This window comes from Suricata suricatta, chromosome 6 (assembly GCF_006229205.1).
Source record: "Suricata suricatta isolate VVHF042 chromosome 6, meerkat_22Aug2017_6uvM2_HiC, whole genome shotgun sequence".
Classification (NCBI taxonomy): domain Eukaryota; kingdom Metazoa; phylum Chordata; class Mammalia; order Carnivora; family Herpestidae; genus Suricata; species Suricata suricatta.
In genome coordinates, this window is record NC_043705.1 from 82,748,908 (window position 1) to 82,770,006 (window position 21,099).

The window sequence follows — 21,099 nt, forward strand, 5'->3', positions numbered from 1 at the left end:
TCTGCACTATCGCAATCCCGTGATACTGGCCCGCGTTCTTTCCTCGTCGGCGGGGTTTAGTTATGATTATCCACGTGTAGTCACAGGAGGGGTCTCTGGTCTTTTACAGATTGAGAAGGTTGGTCTGTAGCGACCGCTTTTTCTTCATTTCTAACTTTGTGCCTTTGTCCTGAAAATCAGTCCGGAGCCCTCCGCTGCCTGTCTATCCCTGTTACGAGCAGCATAAATCATTTTCTGCTTTCACATTTCTTCAGGTACATGCACATTTCACCAGTTGGACATTTCCCATTCCTCAATTTATATCCGCAGTCACAAACATCTTCAATCAACTCTAGCCCCATATTTGTTCTAAAAGATAGGTCTCTGTTGAAACAGTAGGTCTCTCTCCTCGGTTCTGGAATTAAAACTGTACCCTGGGCTATCTCTCTAGCTCTAGCTTTCCATCATTTGTATTTTTATGCCATTTGATTCTTGCCCAATTTTTGTGTATTTACTGGCCTCCCTGGTTCCTTTCTTTTCCACCAGGAAAGGCTACTTGCAGCTCTTTATTCTGGAGCACCTCCGCCCCCTGACCCTGTACTATAGCTTTCTGTATAGAAATTATTTGCTGACTTCCCCCAGTCTTAAATCCTGCCTTGCCTGGGCCTTACCTGTGACCTCACTCTGGCTGAGTCTGCTCATCCTCTCCATTCCTTGTTTGTATTTCACCTCAGGATTCCTCTCACACCCAAAGCTGGCTGTCGCTTTTACTTTTAAAAAATTAGAATCAATTTTTAACCAGCTCATAATGTTTCCTGTGCCCATTGCTTCATGCACGAAGAGTCAGAGGAATCCCTTGGTCCTTGATGAACAGACTAATCATAAAATGATATAAATGATTTATACACATTAGAAATGTTCACCCTCGTTGGCTACTTGTTGGGATGAGCTGTTGTATGTAAGTGATGAATCACTAAATTCTACTCCTGAAACCATTATTATACTATATGTTAACTGGGAATTAAATAATTTTTTTTAATTTTTTAATGTTTTTTATTTATTTTTGAGAGACAGAAACCGTGTGAGCAGGGGAGGGTCAGAGAGAGAGGGAGACACAGAATCTGAAGCAGGCTCCACGCTCTGAGCTAGCTGTCAGCACAGAGCCTGATGCGGGGCTGGAACCCATGAACCGTGAGATCATGATCTGAACTGAAGCCGGATGCTTAACTGACTGAGCTATCCAGGTGCCCTGAGATTTAAATAATTTAAAAAATGTTCACCCTTACTAATATAAAAAAGAAAATAGAGGTGATTAGGTACTAATTTTTACCCACGAAAGCCGCAGAGACTGGAAACTGGGTGTGCACTGCAAGCCTAAGGGGGATCCCTGGGGCAGACAGACTGCCCTATTGATAAAGGGTAATTTGGTACAAACTCTTGGGAAAACCCTTTGGCAAAATATAAAAGGAAACATGACAGATACATACAGAGATTTTGGAGCATAAAGGTTTGTCACAGCATTATTTAGAGTGTGAAAAATAAGAAACAATGTAAATGTCCAATGTAGGTAATAGGTAAGGTTTGACACAACTGAGTATTTTGCAGACATTCAATTTTGAGATCATGGTAGATTCACATCCAGTTGTCAGAAATAATACCGAGGGGTCCCGTTTACACTTACTTTACCCAGTTTTACCAGTGATATCTTGTAAAACTCTAGCACAATGTCAGAATCAGGATATTGGGATGGATACAGCTAAGATGCAGAATATCTTTATCACTGCAAGGATCATTCATGTGGAGTTTGCGTACCCTCCCTCCTGTCCACACCCCCTCTTCAGCCCTAGCAGCCACTAATCTGTTCTGTTTGTCTATGTTTGGCATTTTTGCACTGAGCAGTTCTCTGGGGATTTATCCGGGTTGTTGCATGCATCAATAATTCGTATCTTTTTATTGCTGAATAGTATTCCATGATATGGATGTACATGGTCTGTTTAGCCAAGCCGTCGAAAGACATCTGGGTTGTGTATAGTTTGGGGCTGTTAGGAAGCAAGCTGCTGTAAACATTCACACAGGCTTTTCCATGAACATACCTTTTTGTTTGGGGTAGATACCCAGGAATGCAATAGCTAGGTCCTATGTCAGTTGCACGTTTCGTTTTTTAAGAAACTGCCAAACCGTTTTTCAGGAGAGTACTTGTTTACGTTCTTGCCAATGAAGTATGAGTGAGCCAGTGTTTCCTCATCCTCATCAGCAGTCGTGCCTCTCTGTTTTACTTTACATTCTGATGGTGTCTACTGATGTCTCACTGTGGTTTTCATGTCCATTTCCCTAACGACCAATAATGTTGAGTGTCTTTGTGTCTTATTTGCTGTCTGTGTATCTTCCACGTTGAAATGTCTCTTCATGCCTTGTACCATTTTCTAATTGGATTGTTTTTGTCTCATTGGATTTTTTAAAACTTGAAATATAATTAATGTATGAAACTCATCTCTTTAAGGTGTGTAATTCAGTAGTTTTTAGTGTGTTCAAAAGACTGTGTAAACATCACATTTTATTCCAGAACACGTTAATTCCCCCCCAAAAAGCTCATATCATTAGCAATCAATCTCCACTCTCTCCTTCCTTGGCCCCTGAAAACTTCTAATCTACTTTCTATTTCTGTAGATGTGCTGACTCTGGACATTTAATACAAACAGAATCATAATATGTGGCCTTTTGTGACTAGCTTCTTGACATAATGTTTTTTTAAAACATTTTTTAACATTTATTTTTTTAATGTTTTATTTATTTTTGATACAGAGAGAGACAGAGCATGAGAGGGGGAGGAGCAGAGAGGGGAGACACAGAACCGGAAGCAGGCTCCAGGCTCTGAGCTAGCTGTCAGCACAGAGCCTGACGCGGGGCTCGAACCCACGAATGTGAGATCTGACCTGAGCCGAAATCGGAGGCTTAACCGACTGAGCCACCCAGGCGCCCCTAACATTTATTTTTGAGAGGGGAGGAGGGAGGGAGAATTGGGGAGGGGCAAAGAGAGAGGGAGACACAGAATTCGAAGCAGGCTTCAAGCTCTGAACTGTCAGCACAGAGCCCAACCTGGGGCTTGAACCTAGAAACCTTGAGCCAAAGTCGGATGCTTAACCAACTGAGCCATCTAGGCGCCCCTGCTTGGTGTGTTTTCAAGGTTCAAGCTTATTGAAGCATGTATCAGTGCTTCGTTCCTTTTTATGGCTGCATAATATTACACTGTGTGGGTAAATCACTTTTTTTTCAGCTATTTATCATCTGAGGGACTTTTAAGTTGCTTCCATTTTGGGGCTAATATGAATAATGCTGCTAATGTATGTTTGTATCCAAGTTTTTATGTGTACCTATTTTCAATTCTTTGGGCATATTCCTAGGAGTGGAATTGGTGAGTCATACGCTAAATCCATGTTTTAATTTTTTTAAGAAACTACCAAACTGTTTTCCCAAGCTGCGGCCCCACTTGGCGATCCCGCCCGCACTGTATGAGTGTGTAGGAAATGTAACGACTCCAGGAAACCGCTCTGCCATCTTAGGATATTTCCTTCTGGGCAGTGAGTTATCCCTCAGCTGAACTACGGATCTTGACCGGACAGCATTGCAGAGGATCCATCTGTTTAGTGATTTACATGATAGCCCTCGGGTGTCCAGTGCGCACAATGAGCAAGACTCTTTCATCCCTTCCCTGGGGCCTGCCACCACACTTGGTAGATGTCCCTCTGAGCTAATCCTCCTCTTCCAGGAGAACTCACACCAAATTCTCCCTCATTATCACATCTGACAAAGCAGATCCTAGCTGTTAATGACAAGTTAGAAAGTTCCAGTTACCCTTCTGTCCTAGAAAGCAGTGCCCCTCTGTTTTGTAGGGAACATCTGCTTTTCACAAACTAGTTTTGGGGCTTTAAGGAGTGAGCCAGCGGGGAGATCACCCCTGCGGAGGCCTGAGGAGATAACTGTTGCTTGCTCCCCTCTCCCAGACAGCCCGCGCCCTAGGCACAGTCTCCCTCCTCAGGGGCTGTGGGAGTGGTGCAAACTGCGCAGGACCGGGGGCTCTGGCCAGCTGTGGGGCAGGAACCAGGACTCCCACTTGCTCAGCCCTCAGTGTCACAAGGGAAGTCTCTGCCATTGATCCGATCAGTCTCTGCCGTTGATCCGATCGTTTCTGAAAAGAGGCTGGGTCAGCTATGAACAAGGGTTCTTGGCAAGAGGGCGTGAGGGGTGGTGAGAGATCCAGAAAATGGGTCACAGGGACACTGGCTGAGGGAACTGAGGCCGTCTGACCTGGAGGAGAGAAGGGCAGGGGGAGCAGGTGGTGAGAGGCTGCTGTGTGGAAGGAGGAGCCCGCTTAGTCTGTGCAGCCCCGAGAGCTCAGCGAGGACCAAGGGGTGGGTGGAAAGTAATAGAAGGCATTGGGCTCAGAAAGGTTCCAACTAATAATTAAAGCTGCCCAACTTGAAGGAATCAGCAAATTAATGCATTCTTAAAATTTTCTATTCCCTAAGGCTTTCACTGGGCCACATTGGTCTCTCAGTGACATAGCTAAGCTGTGCATTAATGGGACTGTGTATTGTATGAGGGAAGAGATTAATTTCGTATTGCTTCCAGTAGCTATGCTCAGGGGTAAGCCTAATGGACACACTCAATAAAAGAAATGGTGACCCCCTTTTTCTGCCCTGATTCCTAACCTACTTGGTGCTCTATGGGCTCCCCCCCAGGAGCGCTGGAGTCTTGGGGACTAAAAGGCAGGGAGCCTGCTGCACAAGCCCACTTCTCTTACCATCCTCCCCTCCTCCTGTGACCATTAACACAGCCCTTCGGATATGCTGGATAGAGATAGGATGATGTGTTGGAAGAATCTGGAGGAAAAGGATTTTTAGCACTAAAGAGATTTGGCCTTGTGAGGGAATTAAATAAAGGCTCTAAGAAGAATTGCCAGTCTTCTATAGACTCATGGAATTTGCAGCTCAGCAAGGGTGATGCCTAGATTCTGCCACATGTGGTTGGTTAATGCCACCATGGACCATCCATTGTCAGGCAATCTGAATCTTTCACTTCCTCATCAACATTTTTTGGTGCCCTGTTTTGTCAGGGTCCTATCCTCTGCAGCACTTTAAGTTCAAGGCCAGCAACTTTAAAGTCTTCCATCAGAATAATGGGGGAATTCAGGCATTGGGCTGGATGGGGAGAGATTCTCACCAAGAGTTGAGTTCCTCAAAATAACAGTGAATAGGTGATTGTCTAGCTCAGAGGTTTTTAGACTTTTATGGTTCTTATACTAAGAGAATCTTAGTATAAAGTCTGTATCAGCATGCAACTTTAAGTTAATAGAATTTTTCATCGTAAGTTTAAATACTTTCAAAGGGTATAATTTGGAGCATATTGTAAATGCTAACATTTTAAAATAAAAGTTCAATTTTTTTGTAAGTGTATATGATCAAATCTAAACAAGGCAATTGATAATCCGTCATTCCATTTTAAAAAAAAAAAACATATTTAACTTGCAGAAATTTGAGTTTTTCTCCTTGAACTGAAATTTTCATTCCATTTGCCCTCCAAAATTTTACTTTAATATAATTTTTGTTTAAAAAGACTTTATTAAACATTTATATTTATTAAAAATATATCTAAATAAAAAATTTTTAACTTTTATATTCTGTGACCATAATACTCTAAGCATTAAAAAAATCTGTGTGAATGGGGCAACCTGGTTAAGTGTCTGACTTCGGCTCCGGTCATGATCTCCAGGTTCTGAGTTCAAGCCCCGCATAGCACTGTGTGCTGACAGCTCAGAGCCTGGAGCCTGTTTCAGATTCTGTGTCTCCCTCTCTCTGCCCCTCCTCTGCTCATGCTCTGTCTCTCTCTTTCAAAAATAGACATTAAAAAAAATATGTGTGAGTAAATTATCACAATTAGCAATACATTACTGATTAAAACAACATGAATACATTATACTAATTACTGAATACAAAGAGGGCAAATGCATTGCTTAAATGAGATGAACTTTCTTCAGTTAGTTCACTTATCTGCAGAGGAATAGTATTTATTGCTAGAAGGAGATGGGTCAGCCTCAATCTTATTTCTGTTTTTTGGTTTTTACGGATGTAACATGCAGGAATTGAAAGTATTTTACTATAGCAATGTAATTCAGTAATTCTAACTTGTGCACTAGATGGCAAAATTCATATAAGGAGGCACTATCAAAAAATATTTTTAATCTTCTGTCACCTGACAACTTGATTAGGTGCTTCATTTTTTTTTATATAATAGTTTATTGTCAGATTGGTTTCCATATAACACCCAGTGCTTCTCCCCACAGTGCCCCCCACCATGACCATCACCCCCTCCCTCTCCCTCCCTCCCCCTTCAGTCCTGGGTTAGTTTTCAGTATTCAGTAGTCTCTCATGATTTGTGTCCCTCCCTCTCCCCAACTCTCTGGGGAGAGAGAGGTTCTTCGTTTTTCTTACAAGCAGTGAATTGGAAAGCATGTGACTTGCGAAGAGCTTTGTTCTTGTCATTAGCATAACTCACTTTCTTAATTTATGGGAAGTACACCAAAAGACCTCTGCAAAGATGTATCATTGTTTTTATGCTGTTAACACTTTCATTTTGACTCACCTTTTAAAATTCTGTGTCCTCAGAAATGATACGAAAACAAATATTGCCAAAATAATGCCTTTTGATTAAATGCTTTGAACTATTTTTTGCTCTAAGTGTGTTACTATTACGTGGGAACTGCACATTCAGCTCCTCTACAGAAGATGTCTGTCACCAGCCTCACTGACAGAGCCAGGCTTTATCACCAAACCAAAGGCCAAGTCAGATAGGCTTTCGGTCAGAAAAAAACTTTTTGACTTAATTTATTAATTCACATAGCTATTTTGAGGATTATTATAACAATTAAGATTAAAAGCATATCTTGTGAAACTGATCACTAAAAAAATTATAAAGATCTAACATAATTATTTCATATTTAAGTTCTAAAAATAAGATGATCAATAGACTCTTTTTCATAGAAAGTAACACTGATAAAAGGCAGGGTAGATCTCTGGTAAAACTGGATATTAAATACTGCTGAGTGGCTTTGAAGAAGAACTAGTATAAAAATCAGAAATACCACTAATAATATAGAAAGGTCCTACGCTACTAATCAGTCTGGCAGCACATAATTTTTTATTATTATGAAAAAGATTAAACAGTAAGATAGAATCTGATGAGAACTGACTATAACTGAAATAAATACTTCATGCTATGGTTTGATACAACAGGTTTTGACAACTGTATTAACTAATGTGCATCAAATCTGAAAACGCACAGGAAAGTTTATCCTTGGGTTTTATCTATCCACTTTATCTTGTTAAAAACAATTGGTATTCCCCCAGGGTTTTCTAATTACATTTAAAAGGGTCAGCATTGCAAACCTATGCTACTTGGGCTGTTCCAAGTTGCTTTTCTTCCCAGTTTAGATCCTTCCGAGGATGAGTACGGAGAACTGTGGAAAACAGTTGTTTACAAGTCCATGAAGAGGCCATTTTTGGTATTAGGTGTCTGACTGATTTTCTCCATGCCTCATTCTCTCAGGGCTCTCCCTCAAGAGCAAGGCGGACGTGGAAGAGGAAATGGTAGGATATAAAAATTCACTACTTCTGTCACTCCACGTGACCATATGGATCTGAAGTCTTAAAAGCTAGATATGCATCCAAACACCTTATTTCGGTTTTCGAATGTATCACTTTTAACACGTGTTTAAGAAGGGAAAGCCCAAAGTTCTGTGGATTTATGACTAAAGGAATCTTTAAAGGACCATAAAGGTTCCATTCAAGGAAATTTTCTCTTCATTTGCCACATCTGGAGGTTGGTGTTCATTTTAAGGGCGATGTGTCATATTAAGATTTGGGACAGGTGAGACTTACATCTTCATTTTTAGAATGTACGGAAAGGGCTAACATGAACACAGACTGCTTCCCAGTGGAAAGAGTATGATAGGTGTAGGGGACTTGGAACTTAATTCCCTTAGAACTATCCATGAGCATGTACTCCTTGGAAACACTTCTCATGCCCTGAAGCACACATACCCTAGTTTAAAAACCATGAGCTTATCAGCCCAGTCCAAGATGTCTACCATGGGCTTCTCACTCACTGAGGGAGAGTCATCAAAAGTTTAAAAGCGGGCCTGGCGGTACAGCAGCCCCTGTTCCGAGGACAGTAAGGTAAGTCTGCTTCCGGTCTGGTACTCACAGAGACCGTCATGTGCCCCAGCTACCAAACGAAAAGATCTCAGAATATCCCCTGGCCCTTTGTTAGTGAATAAGCACATCACCTTTCCCTGAAACCATGGATTTGTGTTGCAAACCCACAAGCCAAGGTGGCAGGCATGCGGTATAAGAAAAGAAGAGGTTATGAGCATCAGATGTTGGAGAGGTAGTGCCAAAGGTGGTCCAATCTCTCTGTTGCCAGATCTTTCCATTTTCAAGGGAAGACAAAACCTTGAATTTTCACATAAAATCTAACTATTTGTAAATGCTGGCAATTAAACCAACATTCTTATAAAACACCTAGCTTGCAAAATAAGTCTGCAGGTCCTATCTGATCCATGTTTGTTGGTTAGCGATCTCTGCCCAAAGGTGACATGGTTATGTTTGCCTCCGAAGAGAGAACAGGGCTGTTCCTAATCAGTCTGTGTTTCCCCCGTGGACTCCAGCTGGCACTCCGGTTTTTTACCTCTGCCTCAGCAGTTACTAACGCTTAGTAAGTCCATAGCTTTGCAAGTCATAGCTGGGTCCTAAACGTTTTGAGTGAAGCGAATCTTTCAAGCTTCATGGAGGCTGAGGGAGTGGTTGGTCATCACCAAACTGAAGTCCACTGAGTTGAACAGACCTTTAGATATCATTTATTCTAGCTTTCCTGTTTTTACAGTTTCCAATACATTCTCTAAATCACCCCTTCGGGGGTGACAATACTAGTCTTAATAAATGGAGGCTACGCAACCCCAATATTACAGTTCTTGGACGCTCTCCTTATACGCCTTTAATCTGAAAAGCTGAAACTTCTTTCTGGAACTCTAAAGACTTTTAAAATGTCTTCAGTGAAAGAAGTAGCTATCATTCTATTTCAACCCTTCTCACTTGCAGCCCCTGGCCTACAATTACCAAGTGCTTTAACGTCAGATGGGGTGCTGCTTTTAAAATGTGGCCATAAACTCTTTAATATTCTTCTCTTTAGGAGGCCGAGCTCAGTTCCCTCCCCGTGGGCTATATTTAGTGACGTGCATCTAATGAATAGAATATGATGGATGACAGTGACTTCTGAGAATAGGTCACAGGCATTCTGGCTCGCTCCCAACTCTCGAATTACTTGCTCTAGGGGAAGCCAGAGGTCATGCGGACACTCAAGTAGCCTTGTGTAGAGGCCCGTGAGTGGAGGAACTGAGTTCTCCAGCCCTGGTCAAGCCTTCGGATGACTGCAGCTTGGTAACATCTTAACAGCAAGTTGATGAGATCCTGCGCCAGAAGCACCGGCTGAATTGCGCCCCACTAGAACAGAATCTGTGAGGTGAGAAAAACTTGTTTCGGGATGCAGGGTGTGGATGTCATGTGTGGCACGTATGTGGCAACAGGTAACCGATAGAGATGGGCACAAAGCAGCTTGGGCTGTACGCCCTTCATGGCCTGGCCTCCTCACTTCTCTGTTTCCCATTTAGGCAGGATGGATCCCCTCCCAGCTGTGATAGCAAAGAGGTGAGGGGGCGGGGGCGCTGCTGGGTGAGGAAAACGGCAGTTAATAAGGTGGAAGGTAATTAAGTTTAAGGAGGACTTCTCTTACCTTCACAAATAGGAACCTCTGGATGGAATTACCCACAAAAGGTAGGGGTAGCTCCATTTTAAGAATTTTCTTTCAGATTGAACAAATCCTGAGTATGTGGAAGGCAGCTGGGATTTAGTTCTGCCTGAAGGCTCTTTCTCTTAATAAAAGTTAAGGGTAAATAGGACACTTAACCAAAATCTGAGATGTGCAGTAATTTCCAAAGTAACTCCCCAGTATAAAACTCTCTCCTGACACACACACACACACACGTGTGAAGACTTGCGGTTTCTCAGCATCGGACTCCCTCGCCAGAGGCTGGTCATCCAGTTTGGGGCAAGGTCACCTTTTGCCCCTCTTCCTTCTCTCCAGCCCTTCAACAACGTGTGGGGAGCCGCTGAGGTTTCAGGGTCACTGTGAAAGAGAGCAGTCGCATTTCTCACACACAGGGGGAGGATGGACCCCCTGAATTTCTGGGTCACAGGAGACCTCCAGGAGGTTGTGGTGATGCCATCTCAGCATGTCTAGATTCCAGGGAGCTGGGCCCCTATGAATTAGTGACTTAAAATCCTGTCTCAAATTTTTATCTTCTTCCAAGCATAAGCCTTTTATCTGTGTATTAAGTGCAAATATGGCATAAAGTGAGGTCTGTTATCTTTGGAATAAAGAATGCCACAGTGTAGGTCTTAATGGCAAGAAGTAAGAAAGAGTAAGTGTTGAGGTGTGCGAGAGTGCCCTGGAAATGGGGGGAAATGTAGAAATATAAAGGGTCTTGGTTTAATTCTCTCCAAAACCATCCTGACAAGCCACTGGAACCTGCAGCAGGGAACGGCAGGTGAAAGGCTGACCAGACTCTCTTTTCTGTACTTGCCCTTCGGTCCACTTTTGGGGCTCTGAGAACACATGAATTAACAGGACCCGGGGAAAGCATTCAAAAGTAGACCTCTCCAATGATGAGCCAAGCCAGTTACCTTACAGCTTGCATATTTATTGAACAAAGACTACTAAAATAGCTAAAATACACTGGGTACTTGTGAGTGCATCAGTAAAGATCACATTGTTACAAAAGCCTGCATTTTCGGCAGTGCACAACTGCAACGCTACATAAATGCCACAGATGCAGAATACTGTTTTCTTGCTCTATTTACACAGCTGATATACCTATTCTAACGAAGGAGGGGGTGGGGGAGGAAAATGCACAAGAAACTCAGGCCAGTGGGGGAGCAAGAAGAGAACGAAGAAGTACATGCATCATCCGTGTTAACAGTCAGAAGCGCGAGGGGGCGGGACACAGCCTGCCCTGTCAAAGGAAGAGCTACGAGACGGTTATATAAAAATTAAGGTGGGCTTTCAGACTGGCTAACACAACAACAATCCATGAGAAGATGGTATTGTCTGATTTTAGTGTTGTTTATCCATTTCACTGGGAGCAAGGACAAAAATGTAAAATCTACACCTTGCTTCTCAAAACTGCCAAAAAGAGTGCTCTGCCTTTTAAAAGAAAAATTTTTTTTTATAGATAAGTTGGAAAACCTAACTTTTGGAAACAGTGTAATTTGCAGATGCCTATGCAGACGCCGGTGTTTTGGGTTTTTTTTTTTTTCTGGAGGGGACATATTTTAAAAGTTTGCCCTTTTCCCCGCCATATATCCTTTCAAAGAAAAAGAACCAAAAGAGACACCTAAAAATGCCTGTCAAATTATTGCTTGTCTTTCTCTAAGCTAGGCAGGCGAGGCTACCGAAAAGAAGAGATTTGGTAAGTAAGTTACAGTTTTGTGATTGCTCCCGCTCCACTGACTGCATGTCCGGGAGTGCCAGCCAATGAGACGCGAGTCTCCTACTCTCTCGGGTAGCATTCGCCAACCTACCACGCGGAAGAAGAAAGCCACACTGAAGACACGAGGAAAACAAGTCAATCCGGTCTAGAGAACAACATTCAGGGAAACAGAGTACCAACACCTTCTTAGAACATGGAAATAAAATATAACTCCGTCAGAGCTACCTCGCCAAGGAGCATGTTGAAAGTCCAAAATAGCACCATTCATCAGTGTCTCAGGTCCTGTGGCAGCATCTCGGTCACTTACCACAAGGAAACAATGAGTTTCAAACTACTTCTATACATCAAAAGAGTACATGGATAAAATATAGAGATATACAGACAATCGATGAACATAAACTACTAGGCTTGTTACATCTAAATGAAAAAAAAAAGGGGACTCTCAGCCTCTGCAAGAAGCAGTCGGGAGCTGTGTGAATGAAAAGGCAGGAGTGAACCGGTGTGTGACAGCGGAGGGAGTCTGAGTTGTGGAAGACACTGTCGTCGAGAACCAGGCCTGAAGGCCCACCTGTAAGGGTTGTAAACGTGGATTCACAGTGTGAAATTCTGAGCGTTTTCACTTGAGTCAGAATGATTAAAAACTGGTTTGATGATACCTATTTGTCCACTGTAAGTTCTCTAAAGCAAGGCTCAGAGTCCCATAGTTTCTTCTTATACTTGATGATTTACACAGAAAAAAATCCCCTATATGATACCATGACCTCATCAATACCCATACACCATATGTAATACAAATGGAGGCGTTAACGATTAAACAGAGTGGAGGTAACTGATGCCTGGGGAGTGGAGTTCACTGCTGCCCAGTGCAGGCAGGGAGGCAGCCTCGATCTCGTCCTCCTTCTTGCGGTTCACCTCCTTGGGGACAGGAAGGCTTCCCTGAAAAGCAGGTGGACCCACACACAGACAGATGGACACACACACACACACACACAAGGCAGTTAGTCATGCTTGTGAGACCATTTGAAATGTTTTGCCTCTCCCTCCCGCCTTTTATCCTTGAACTCCCAATGTTTTGCAGAGTTTACATATTAAACACAGTTCACCTGAATGTAAATATTAGGTCTGCGGGGGCATGAAGTAATTAAACACTAGCTGCCTGGGCTTCGGCAGAACCGAGTGCTTCTCTGACGGCTGTGCCCAGCCACGTGGGAGGCAGCATTCCCCAGAGTCAGGTTTCTGAGGCGAGTTTCTAGCATCAGACAGGGCCCAACATGAGGCTGGGTGCTCAGGAGCGTGTTAATACATTTTGCTAAAGCTTTAGATGGCTGTGGAGGTGGGTAATTGCCTGGATGACAACATATAATGAAAAAATATTTAAAAGGGTATCACAGCTTGTACAAATGTAATTTATGTCTGGTTATCCTCTGAACAGCGGGCCCAGTCCATGTGGGTCTGATAAGCAGAACCACAAGCAGGTACCAAAGGTGGGAGGAAGCAAAGAGGAAGACAGTGTGAAACCCAGGCCAGCAGAGAGCCAGCCAGTTTGGCCCGAGGCTATCCTAAATCTGTCCTCACGAGCCTGATGAGTGAGGTGTTTGTGCTTCGGTCTAGAATAACCAACCGCAGTGTGACTGGTGTTCCTTGAAGCACCCACGAGGAGAAGCGCTCCGGCATAACCTCCCAGCAAGAGGACAGGCCAAAGCCGCCCACTGCCCAAGGGGTGACAGCAAGTAAAGGTCTGACTTTACCACAAATACTCTGTATGCCTCAATCAGATACGGAAATAGTAATCTGACAACAGTCTTTTTCAGCCAAACCATTAATTGCTGGAGTTTTCTCAGGTACATTATCTGATATGGTTTTAAGAGAATCTTTTTTCTTTTTGCTCTGGTGATATATTCCAATAGGACATCTATAACAACTATTTTGACTGGATATGAGTAATAATCTTGCATTGAGATCTGTGATTTATCGCACTTGCTTTTCGTTTTAAGAAGAATTCAAAAGTCAGGAACTTTAAAACAACTTGATATCAAATAAATGTTTTCAGCAGCCCCAGGATGAACTACATGTAACAGGTAATTTAGCTTTGATAAGTCATATTTACCGTATACATTTTTCAGGTTAAACATCTGGTATGCCTAAATTTGGGTTTAAACATTCCAGACTCTGAAAGCATACTACATGTCAGGATGTACAGAAAATCCACTCGGTATGTACTTGAGTGTTCCAGTCTTAGGTTGTGATTTAGAAGTTATTTTGGTATAACTAAAGAGCAACAGGACCAAATCAGAAAATTGAAATAAAATGTAATTATCACTCAAACATAATTAAGGATCTAGATAAATTTCCAAAATCATTATATTGGGCAGTCTTTTTCAGTTGTGAAAATAATTTTAATCATTGAGTTTTAGCATATAATCCCAATATTTAAGAAAAGAAATCCACTGTAATCCTGGTGCTTTTACAATGTGTTTGTGTTCCTCTATCATCCAGTCAGCAGAGTTCAAGATATGGAAAACTTAGGTTTTGGACAAATGAAGAATTCAATGGCTGTGAATTCTCCCAGGTTAGGAAGGGAAATCAAAAGTTCTAAGTGTTATTTCATCCAACTGCACTCTGTATGGGGTTGGCCTTAAAGTTGCTTACTTCAGTTCATACGTAACTCTGTTCAGTTAGTAACAGTGAATGAATAGAACATTACTCTGTCTCTACATAAGTCTCTCTCTTACTAACCTTTTACCTCCATGGAAAATACACAGGAAAACCAAATGAAGAGTTGGGTAGGATTCTGGATAATTTGGGGAGAGGTATTTCCAGGCCAAAAAATATGAAGGTGATTATTTCAGATTTGAATGTACCTTTTTTACTATGTTTTTCTCTTCTAAGCCCCCCAAACACTTAGGTCTTCATGTTCTCAGTGCTTACTGTGACTTGAGTACTCAGATTTTAAGGCCACCAAGATTAAAACAGAGACAAAACCCGCCCCTGTCCACCGTGCCCTATGGGAGACAGCCCAGGAGCTGGACAGTGCGAGGCAATGGCGCCCAGCCATGTAGCAGGTGTGCTCGCGAGCTCCCTGAGGGACCACAACCCAACAGACCTCGGAGCGGAGCTCGTGGGGAGAACAAGTTTGGCACCTTCTCCCTTTGGAGGCCAGAATTTCCTAGATTTCAGTCCTTAATTCCCATCCCTCATTTCAAGCCTGCACCCACTGAAGCAGCTGTAGGCTTCTGCAACAGGGGGAGGACTACAATGGAGTCTTACTTCTCCAGAAGCAGGCCTTGTAAGAATTCAGGCAAAACTAATCCTATCTTCCTCCATTATCCCGCATATAATGGCCCCCCAGGACTGAGGATCTTCAGCTATCTAGAAGGCTGGAGAAGCAGGAACAGATGTGAGCAGTGACTCCCTCACCTGGTTCTCCTGGATGCTCCTATGGCTCACCTACCTCAGGTCGGTGGCCCTCTCTGCTGAGGACTGTTAGTGTCTGAGTCCCCCAGCTCCTCAATGATGTGGCTCAGACAAATCTATTATGCTCAAAGTACTCTTCACTTACGGAAAGAAATTAACAGAAGACCTGAATCTCAGGATCCGTTATGCCCACCTCCTGCAGCAAGCCTCAGTTGGAGGCATTGCTGACCTCACTGAAGAACTCGCCTAGTTTTGTCACTCTGGTTGATGTCACCAGTATCAAGGACTTCTGGATAGCTGAATGGGACAGATGTAAGGAAAACACCATACTCTCCTTTACCTCTTGCACTGTCATGTCTTACCCTCAGCTGATCAGACGAATTACGCCCTGAGCTTCCCAGTAAAGGATGTCCAGGCTTCTACTACCGCTGCTGATGGGCTGACGCTGTGGCAGCGTGGTGGGGTGAGTGGGAGGTGGTACTGGGTGGGGGTGCGCGTGTCCTAGGGAAAGCGCCAGTCCACTGGCCCCCCTCCACCCCAGCTCTATAAGACAGCACAGGTGTAGCTCAGGCAGGGCCAGAATCATTTTGTTCACCTACTTTCCTAACAGTGGTTTCATGCCACACCTTCAGAAATTCTCTGGAAGGCTAAAAGTGATTTAGTATTGTTTTCTCTTAATGTAAACTGCCAGTTGACACAATCTCTTCAAGTTCTGCCTGTCAGTAAAAGACCTGGAACTGCTGAAACCATTTAGTGTAAGTAAGAATTTCCCAAACATTAAAAAGTCAATATAGCTGGGAAGGCCTCACCATTTGTTAATGACACTTATGTTAATGAAACTTCTAAGTTTTATTTTCGGTGCCCTTTATTCTTCTTTCTTAATTGCAAAATCAACAGGTCAGTGGTGAAAAGTACATTCCTCCTCAGTAAGGTCAAACTGGTATTTACCTTAATGGGCAAGTCCAAAGGTATCTACCCTAAAAGCTGGTTAAATGTTGCTGTTGGGAAATGGTGCTCAAATCCAAAACGTAGGGGTGCCTAGGTGGCTCAGGTCATGGTCTATCAGTCTGGGAGTTTGAGCCCCACCTTGGGCTCTGTGCTGACACCTCAGAGCCTGGAGCCTGCTTCCGATTCTGTCTTCCTCTCTCTCTGTCCCTCCCCCACTTGCACTCTGTCTCTCTCTCAAACTAATAAACTTAAAATCCAAAACGCAAATTTGAAAATTTTTCTGAAGGCAGAGAATTGTCACACCTAAGATGTCTGAACAATGAAAGCATGTTTGTAGAAAATATTTTTGGCCTAAAAAGTAGAAGAAAGAAAAATAGTTGCAATTACCCAAGAAACAAACAAACAAACAAAGCATCAGACATTCAGGCAATATTACCAGACAAAAGTGTCATCATCTTCTACCTTTAAGATATTTTTCAGTTTATGAGGGCTGATGGAGGAGAAGGGAAGGGGGTGATGAGCATGGAGGAGGGCACTTGTGGGGATGAGCACTGGGTGTTATAGGGAAACCAACTTGACAATAAACTAAACTGAAAAATCTTCTTTTTCTTTTTTTTAAATGTTTTTATTTATTTTTTACAGACAGAGAGAGACAGTGCGAGCAGGGGAGGGTCAGAGAGAGAGAGGGACACACAGAATCTGAAGACAGGCTCCAGGCTCTGAGCCAGCTGTCAGCACAGAGCCTGACGTGGGGCTCGAGCCCACGAACCGTGAGATCATGCTTATTTTTCTTTTATAATCATCAAACATCAGTTTATCTACCCAAATGGAACAAACTGAAAATGTGTAAAATGTACATTTGATAAACTGATTTTGCGATTCTGATATGAAAATTTGCTTTGGACTTTGGACTTGTCAAGAAAGGAAGATAATGTGAACTTTAAGAGTCCTAGGACTTTAGTATTTTAGTATATCTTATTTCCAAGGTTATAACAGTATCATGTCAGTAGATTATTATTGTAGACTAAATGGATATTAAAAAAGAAACTGATTTAAGTTACCTCTAAATTGAAAAAAAAAAAAAACAAAAACAAAACGGTAGGCAGGGATCTTACCTTAGGAAGCCTTCCCTCCATTTCCTTATTTGGAAATGGTTCTTGACTGACCCAGACACAGAGCTCTGGGTAATAAACCTAAAGAGACAAAAAAGCACACACATTCAAGTTAAGAACAGCATCCACTCTGAAACCACGTGGGATCAACTTCATGACCTCAATGCCCCTCAATGTCACTTATTTCCTGATTGCAACCCAGAGCACTGGGGACGCCCATCACCTCTTTCAGACTGCTGTGTGCTTCCAAAAGTATACTGCACTTGGCAGAGTTCTGTCTCAGTGTCTTCCAAGACTAAGTCCAACACAGCAAAGATGTCAATCAGGGTTCCCTTTAGCACGCTAAATGGCAGCCTCATGACATGACAGGGCTCCCAGGTACTGGGGAGGCCTAACTTTTCAAAGCAACCTACAATAAGTATGCTTGCAAAACTCCATGAGATAAATGTGCCCCACACCTACAAAACACTGTTGGGGTTATTCACATAATTGATTGGGAAGTTCAACATTGTGCACAAGGCATGAGGACAGGAACAAGCAGCCTGCATTGTCCCCATGTCCATGTGGCCCCTGGCAAGACTGCCCAGTGCTTGAAAGTAGCGGGGTGTCAGAGAGAGGCAGGGAGAGGGGCAGCAGCTCCATGAATGACTCAGACAACAGCAGCTGATAGGTCTGGGGGTGGGGGCGGAGCTGGGACAAGGTGGAGAGCGTGAGTCAAACTGAGTAATTCTTCTTTAAATATACAGAGGGTATTATCATAAGAAGGTTGCTGACCAGCTGTTCTCCATCTCTGGGAAAGACAGGAGTAGGGGGTTAGGAATTAAATTACAACATGGATTTAGGTCAGCTATAAGGAAGGACTTGGCATAAGAATTGTTAAATTACTAAAAGAATTTCAAGAAGAAAACTGTGAAATCTCCTTTAAGAAATTTAGAAGCAGAATCTAACGACCATCTGCCAGAGTTAATTCACATTTGCTATGGCGTGGCTTGAAGGGAGGGGAGAGGTAGGGAGGAAATTAGAGAAGATTTCCTCCAGATCAGATTCACTAAATGCTCTAAATAAGCCTCACATTTAATAAATAATAAGAATCACACCTCATTATTAGGTTAACAAGCAGATGTAACGTTTTTGTGTTTGGAAGCTGTAGGTGTGGCAGCCTAGGCACTGGGCTAAGCGCAATGTTTACAATGCCCAGGCAACCCACTTGGTCCAGGGGCCTGACGTGGGAGCTCTGGATGGCTGTGCTGATTCTTTGGGGTAGTCTGTAACCAGCTTTCATGTGTGGCACATCCTAGTTAGTTTTGCATATATTACCCTAATATATCCCGACAATAAGCCTGTAAGTAGGTCTTCTCATTTTAGAGATGGGAAAACAAAACTTCAAAAACATCACTCACTTGCCCAAAGCCACACCGTGAGTGTACGGTAGGACTTGAACTCAAACCAGATTTCCAGATTCTAAACTTCAGTTCTTCCCACTACCCTGATCCCAGAATGCAAGCTGCCTATCACCTCTCTCAAAATTACACCAGTCCTCAGAAATCACACACATTTAGATCTTAAATACTGAGAACTCATCCTATAAGAACTGGACCTATCTTCTGACTTTGGACGGGTCTGCTTTCTGGGCCATGTGGTTTCTCCAACAGGAACCTCCTCCTCCTTGTGCAGTTCCCCCTCCTCTGCTCAGATCCTTCTAGGAGAATTCCACCATCTACCTTACTGGAGACGGGCAAGTCGCCCCTGACATTCCCTCTAACCAGGAACGAATGAAAAGGACAAAATTGCTATCTGAAATATAAAAGCTTTTTTTAAGGCTTAAAACACTGTCATAGCATACAAAATACCAGTTAGTGTTTAATTTAAGGAGATTCCCAATTGGGATCAACTGTAGATTCACTTAATCTAAATATAAAAGGATTACATTTTTATATTACTACCTTTAAAAGCATGCTTTAAGTACAATTTGAAATATTACACATATAGCAAGATATAAAGTTCCATTGTAAAACAAAAATGTTGATAAAAATACATGTAAAAACTTAGGCACATGGACATGATGAGAAGTACCATCAAGTAAACGTTAGGTCTGTGTTCTTAAGCTTTTCTGTGACATTCCATTTTAACCAAGTGACACTGCTTTAGCATTTAACTTCCAGGTTCAAAGCATCACTATGAAAGCCACTCAAGTCCACTCTACAGGGGAAAACAGCTTGCCTCATAAATCATTATACTTATTACCTCACCATTTGTTTTTCTAAGAGCTTGCCTTTTTTAAAATAAAAACGATTTTTTTTTTTTTTTTTTTTTTTGCTAAAGAACTCAGGAACAGGAGTATCTGATTGCAAAACCAACAACTAAAGAAACTTCCTCCCCTGACCCAAATTTGTGCTTTTGAAACATATTAATTTAGCCACAATTTAACCAACGGCATTTCCAAGTAGGCATTTTTTAGTGTTTGAATCATAAAGTAATCATTGTATGCTTTAGGAAAAAGAAATGTCACTTTGGCCTTGTGGTAAATTCTTCCAGTCTCCTTGAGACTCCGAACTTTAAGCCAAAAATGGCGGGGATAGAGAAATCTCAGTTACATTCTTAAAAAACTTGCTTGGTTGGTCTCTGAGAACTCAGCATACCCCTGATATAGCATCTAAAGGGGATATTTAAACTTTTTTTGGATTTGGAAAATGTTGGTAGATTATTGGAAATATATACTACCTATGTGACAGTTTGGTTCTTTCTTATACTAGTGGTGTTTTAAGACTCGAAAACAAAGGACTTAAGGGAAAAGTTCTAGGACAACCATTACCCTTGCTCGAAAATACCTCAGAGTACCTCTGCCTGTGCATGCGTTCACCTCGAGTTTGGGAAGCACCTGCAGTGTGCTGGGACACTGCTAGGTTCTAGGGACTGCCAGAAAAGCAGCACAGTTACTGCTCCGTAGGAGCGCAAATGTAGATGCTGCAGCGGGGTGGGTGGGTGTTGGTGACAGACCTTCTAAAAAGATTATTTTATACAAGTGTGTTCTATGGGCTCAATTGTGCATCCCTCACATACAAAATTCATGTGTCAGAAACCTAACCCCCAGTTGGAATGTGCATATATTTGGAGATAGGGTTTTTAAAGAGGTAATTCAGTTAAAATGAGCTCATCAGAGTGGGCCCTAACCCGGTAACACTGGTGTCGTTATCAGGAGGAAATGACACGGACACACACAGAGGAAAGGCCACGTGAGGACACAGGGAGAAGATGACTATCCACAAGCCCAGGAAACAGCCTCAGAAGAAACCAGCCCTGCCGACAGGTGGACCTCAGACTTCCAGACTCCAGAATTGTGGGAAAACAAAGTTCTGTTGTTTAAGCCACCTAATCAGTGGTACTTTGTCTTGGCAGCCCTAGCAAATTAATAGTGTGCCTTAAGTGCAATTAAAAAAAAATGTATAGGTGATGTCAAATGCAACAGATGTCAGAACATGTCTCAACAGACTAAAGAAACAAAACCAACAGTCAGCAAACCATCCAGTTTTGCTGTCAACAGAGGAACCAGGGATGGCGGTGAGCAGATGTGGGAGGGCGTCCAATGGTTACCAGCTGCAAGCCAAGGAAGACCGTGGGTTCAGTGGGAGGGTGTAAGGAGTTCTGTGTGGGGAAGCACCCAGAGCATGGCTTGCTACAGCTCTCTGTGGCCATGATAGCAGTAGCACAAATGCAACCCCACAGGCTGCTGTACCCAGTCTTTTACCTGGTTCTGAATATCAGGTCCTGGGAGTATACGGGTCAAAAAACAGGGGTAAGTTGATCTGTCTCCCCGAAGTCCATCTGTTCTTGCTAGACCCTAAACCTGTTCATTCTTTTTGGTCCTGGTCAACTGAGGCTCCAAAAGTGGACACATGGCTTCAACTCATTCCATTCACTCAGTTTTCTGAATTCAAGTTTGTGTTTTTCATGAAGGCCAAATAAACTTTTTTTTTCTTTTTTAAACTTCACTGAGTTCTCTATTGTTGCTGGTGGTTTACATCTCAGAAATGTAAGCTTTCTGGGTAA

At 42.6% G+C, this 21,099-nt stretch overlaps 1 protein-coding gene and 1 long non-coding RNA gene across 4 annotated transcripts in view; one reads left to right on the forward strand and one right to left on the reverse strand.

The window, feature by feature from the left end:
* Positions 1-21,041, forward strand: part of LOC115294726 — a 188,507-nt gene extending 167,466 nt beyond the window's left edge. Inside the window, exons 6-10 of one of the 2 annotated variants that reach the window (XR_003910090.1) lie at positions 7,582-7,622; positions 9,364-9,552; positions 13,190-15,034; positions 15,361-15,455; positions 15,684-15,748. This is a non-coding gene — a long non-coding RNA (uncharacterized LOC115294726). Of the gene's footprint in view, positions 1-7,581; positions 7,623-9,363; positions 9,553-13,189; positions 15,035-15,360; positions 15,456-15,683; positions 15,749-20,248 lie in introns of those variants that run through there. The other variant, XR_003910089.1, reaches the window with a different exon arrangement.
* Positions 10,769-21,099, reverse strand: part of NREP (neuronal regeneration related protein) — a 40,537-nt gene continuing 30,206 nt past the window's right edge. For both annotated transcript variants that reach the window (XM_029942694.1, XM_029942695.1), the window contains 2 exons: positions 17,056-17,133; positions 10,769-12,514 (listed from right to left, as the gene is read on the reverse strand). In XM_029942694.1, coding sequence (XP_029798554.1) covers positions 12,389-12,514; positions 17,056-17,133 — 204 coding nt within the window. In that variant the 3' untranslated portion in view covers positions 10,769-12,388. The remainder of the gene's footprint in view (positions 12,515-17,055; positions 17,134-21,099) is intronic.